This window comes from Anopheles moucheti, chromosome 3 (genome assembly GCF_943734755.1).
Source record: "Anopheles moucheti chromosome 3, idAnoMoucSN_F20_07, whole genome shotgun sequence".
NCBI classification, from domain to species: domain Eukaryota; kingdom Metazoa; phylum Arthropoda; class Insecta; order Diptera; family Culicidae; genus Anopheles; species Anopheles moucheti.
This window is the reverse complement of record NC_069141.1, coordinates 76,867,268-76,872,152: the sequence shown is the minus strand read 5'-3', so window position 1 is coordinate 76,872,152 and position 4,885 is coordinate 76,867,268. Positions and strand designations below refer to the sequence as shown.

The 4,885-nt window shown below is 41.3% G+C and overlaps 1 protein-coding gene across 1 annotated transcript; it reads right to left on the bottom strand.

Annotated features, from left to right (window-relative positions):
• Window positions 1-1,673: 1,673 nt before the first annotated feature.
• LOC128304467 (uncharacterized) lies at window positions 1,674-2,389 on the bottom strand. Its single transcript, XM_053041657.1, has 2 exons — window positions 2,160-2,389; window positions 1,674-2,075 (listed from the first exon to the last, which is right to left on the bottom strand). Exons 1-2 carry the CDS (start codon window positions 2,311-2,313, stop codon window positions 1,714-1,716), a joined length of 516 nt encoding a protein of 171 aa, XP_052897617.1. The 5' UTR covers window positions 2,314-2,389; the 3' UTR covers window positions 1,674-1,713.
• Between the last annotated feature and the right edge of the window lie 2,496 nt (window positions 2,390-4,885).

The window sequence follows — 4,885 nt, the reverse complement described above, 5'->3', positions numbered from 1 at the left end:
CTTGATCCTTCTCTCCGCCGCTGAGAGAACTCATCGAGTCAACCAAAAAGTGATCAAGATTACTCTTGAACCACCTATTGACCTATGGCGTATGGCCTTGGAACTTCGCGTGATTCGCAACCCAAACATACTCTAAATGCTTAGCAATTTCTGTGTAAGTTCATCCATAACCGGAAATACCTGTAATTTGTTCATCCCCAAAGCACGTGTGAAAAATGCAAAACAGTGCAAATTAATGCATCACCTTTTTTTTGCAAAGATAAGGCATGGACCCCGCACCCGGTGCTATTCAAATGCCACACTAATTCTGTTCCCACAAACCCCAGCTCGTAGCGTTGGGGGGGTTCGACTAATTTGCAAAACCGATGCACCGATGTGTTGGGTGGAAATGATATAGGGCAATTAAAATTTCCAGCTTTGTAGCGAACGATACCCCGATGAAAAGCGGTCGGAACGGCACCGTTGTCATTGTGGCTTGAGATGCCAATCTTATTTTATGGCTCAATGATTTGTTCTGTTTTGCGCTTACATTAATGGGTAGCAAAACGGCAGAAATAGAAAAGCCTGTGCGAGCTGGAGCCGTTTAATTAATTGCACTACACGAATCGAGTGAGATGTGTTTATGATTAAGTTCAATGATAAATTATTGATTCTGTTTTGAGTAAATAGCAATAATTTGTTTCTTTATGATCGAAAAGAGATATGATGAACTATTTTTATGAATGGTTACTTTATAAAAGAGACTTTGACAAGGGTTTTATATTTTTTTGAGTTTGGCCTATAGAATAGAAAAAAAAAGTTCGAACATCAACTACGGAAGTATTGTTTTATTTCAAAAATTATTCTGATTAAACTGAAGCGTCCAAATCACTAGACCGGGTGTTCTAGTGTTAATTATTTTACAAGGGTTTTCGGGAATCTAAACAAGAAATTAAGTCTAAAATCTAATCTAATCTAAAATAATAATTAAGTTGATTATAAATGTTATTAAAATAAATATTAGATACATTCTTGTTTAAAAAATACTCCACGTTTTGCGACATACAGCTTAAGTTGGAACACATCGAAAGCATACGAATAAAACAACAACTTGCAATAGTAATATTCCACTTTTACAGAATAAAATGCTGCTATCCTTTTATGATTCTAAGCACCACTGAACAGGTTCTGCCAATTTGAACAGCTCAACTACGGCTGTTACCAAGTACCGGGCCAGCTATCCTTGTATCTCTAACGAGGAAACTATCCAATCGCTACGGGTAGGGCAACGATTGTTCGCTGCTAATTAGAACACATCGATAACGACTCTTGATAAGCAATTCCACGCTACTCGACACTAGTTTTCCCACACTTTTCCTACTTGCGTGCATTGCAAAAGCAAAAAGCCAAAGCTGTAACAATGGCCGTCCGCTAGACGGTTGCTAATCAGCACGTCAAACTGGTGTACAAAATCCACTTCCCATCTCAAACGCTGGCCGTTGGAGATGCTTTAGTACTTGCGAGTTTTACATTCCCCAACCATCCACAAAAAGGTCCCAATTAGTCCGCTAGCGCACGGTACTAGCTAGAAACTTGAGCGCCATCTCTAGACGAGTTTACCTCAGCGAACATCAATATTTCTTTCACAAATAAATAAAGACATTCCAAACCAAAAAAACGGTGTAACGTAAGAGAAGAAACAAACAACAGCTTTATTGTAGCACCACTTTGCAATCATTGCGCCGTGAAGGGATTGCCGGCATTGGTCAGCTGATCCAGTATCGCCTTGTGCAGGTCCTCTATCTGCTCGTACAGATAGGAATGAATGTCACCGGTGCCGGAGTGATTGTACGTGTTGCCCCGATTGTCGAACGATGCAATGTTGCCATTCTTATCGATTTCGGCGTAGCTTTCGAACTGCTGACCCGGGAAGCTGGACTGTTCGGTGGTGACCGTCTTGGACGTCGCCTTGCCCGCCGGATCAAGGCATTCGCGCGTCACTTGAACCTTGTTCACGTCGTCCTTGGTGGAGTTTTTGACGATCACACACTTGAACGATTCCGGTGGGCATGTGAGCGTGTCACAAATGATGGTTCCTTTTTTATTTACGAGGCAGAATGCAAACAATATTATGCATTATGCAACGTTGACTTCGTCACTTTAAAGAATGTAACACTTACCATTTTCTATTCTAGCATTCGATTCGCCGCTTAGCGTTAGGAGGCTGCTAAGCTGCCGTGGTGCTCGATTCAATGAGGCACCTTCTACGGCCACAGTACCGAGAGCTGCAACGGCAAACACTACCAACAACAGAGTTTGGCCTTTGGACAACATATTGTATTTGAACTTTTTCACAACAGCCAAAAAAACACAGTATCACCAACAACACCGACAACGAACACGTTCGATCCAAACACCTGTACGGAACTGAGCCGGGAAATGATCATAGACGAATGTTTTAAATACGCCCCAACCAACTGGATGCTGCTGCTCGTGGGAACGCAAACAAGTGCATCGATTGTTTCGCGGTGTTGCTGCTGATGCGATGATGTTTTATTTGGGCGAACAACTGTACGGCACTCACAGCACGGTTAGAATACACCGGTGTGACGTTGCTAGCTGAGGTGCTGCTGTTTCACTAAACGCAATTACTGTACCCTATTAATCATCACGGAACTTCAGGCACCGTAGGCACAATCTTGACGCGCCGTACGCCTCGAATCTAATTGAAACCGTTTAACACCGCTTCCGAATAACGCACGCACCGGCAGTGTCTATGGCATCATCGTTAGATCACAACACAGCGCACGTCAGGCAGCGCACTAGCACCTGTATTTGCTGGCTCGTTGACTTACTTGTCGCTGCACGCGATATCAAACCCGTGCGCAGAATGTTGCAGATCAAGCACCGGAGATTACATGTTCCGGAATTAGAGACAGGAACTGTAACGTCAAACCGGACTCGGTGTAGCGTTCTAGATCGCCGTACAATCGATTCAGTAAGTTTCAGCGCCGATCGTAGTCGGGCCGATGAATTGCTGTTACGTTCCGGGCATTATAAATGGGTTCGGGGGGCCGATAACGCTTCGGATGGTTGATAAGCGTGCGGTGTCTAGCCGATGATTTTTTCAATGTAGCAGCTCGCAGTTGTTTGTTGGGAAGAATTAAGAAAAGGAGGCCAGCAGGTTAGTAACGGCATATGTATAATATTTAGGGGGCATATGGTTTTATTATGCGGTATGTGTGATCTGTACGTAGATCGTATTTTTGAAGATGTCCAATATTTTAGTAATCTTGAGTCATTCTGAGGAAATATTTACATACCACTAACTCGTGATAGCATGAACTTCAAGTAAATATACAATCGTAGTTTTACTACTCTCACATATTAATGGGGCAGGGCTTCAGACTAATTGGGAAGCTTTTATTTGAGGTCATGCGCGAACTACTCCAAAGCCACGAGCCCTCACTCCTTCCAAAAAAAATAAGGTTACTTCTTGGTAATGCTAGTTACTCGTTACTCGTAGATCTGCTCTTCCAAGTTCCGAGTTTCCAATCGTTACCTCTTTTTCATAGCAAGTGTCGTTTTCTGTTATTCCCACTGAAATCTTCTTGATTTCCATACAATCCCCAGTCTCGTCGGATTGTCTATGCTTCCCAGTTTTTTAGAGTCCCATAGCAATCCATGACGAAAGCGAGAGCAAACCGCCCCTGACATGGAGAACAGACGTTGCCTACTTTTCCTCTCCAAAATTTAGATATATCACCCATCCTCCCAAGAGTTTAGGTAAGGAATGGAGAGCCTATGTCATCCTTCTAGAGATTGTACATCCATTTCCGTATCTGCAGGGTATCGCTACTACAATGTCAACAGAAGTAGAGCCTTGGACAACAAATAAAATAACTTCAAAAATATGTTTTTTAAATCCGAAAGTAACATTGAACGTTGGTTCTATAGCCTTTATAGCCTGGTGAAGATGCGAATAATGTCCAGATCAATTTCGAAGGCTACATTTTTACAGCATGCTCACCTACCAGGTATCTCTATTGGTTATTGGATTTCGTTTGTTATAGTTATGTCATCCTAGAAGTGATCACGCTTGTTACACTCGCACTAGTTTAATATCTTGATAAGTCCTTGCTAGTCATACGCCATCAGACGATCTGGTATTTAAATTTTGTACAGGTCGTGAAGTTCTGCTGGATCTTGAAATTATAGACGATAACTATCTTGGAATCTGTTGTGAAAACTAGGAAAATCTACCCTTTTGTCGATCAAATCGTTTGCTAGCGACAGAAGATCAAGTCTTGAATATACAGCAGCGAGAAAGTTTAAAAACACGATACTTAATAAGTATACTTTAATACATGCTTTTAGGATACCTGTAAAATATCATATTTAATGTAAGAAATAGTTTTTCGCATATTAAATCTCACACTCGCTTCTACTCACGTTTCTCTTCTATTCATTATTCTTCCGTGCACAAAGCCATGACTTTGCTGAGCTGCGAATTAGATCAGATAACAACGCTATAATGCATTAATTTACAATTCAGGCTCATTCGTCAAACAGCACAATTTTTCTTGTTGCACATTAGCATAAAAAAGCAACAGCAACAAAAACGTGTTTTATTAACGCGAACAAGTTTTCCCATGCATCAATAGTGAACATCATGTGTCACGATCGAAACCGTACCCGGATTAGCGCTACCAATGCTACCGGAAGCTGTTGAAACAAAGCGTAATTTTAATGTCTGTTAGGTTTTTGTAATAAACTGAACAATCGAATTTAATTTTAAAACAAACAAAAAACAGGCCAAAAACCCATCACTTTTCAAGGCCAAATATTTACAAGTGAACGTGAATCAATTTACAAGTGAAGTGAATAATACCCTAACTGCACAAGA

Coding starts and splice junctions, on each gene's coding strand:
- LOC128304467 (XM_053041657.1), bottom strand. CDS start 2,313: ATGTTGTCCAAAGGCCAAACTCTGTTGTTGGTAGTGTTTGCCGTTGCA. Junction 2,076..2,159: donor GAATGCTAGAATAGAAAATG/GTAAGTGTTACA, acceptor TAAATAAAAAAG/GAACCATCATTTGTGACACG.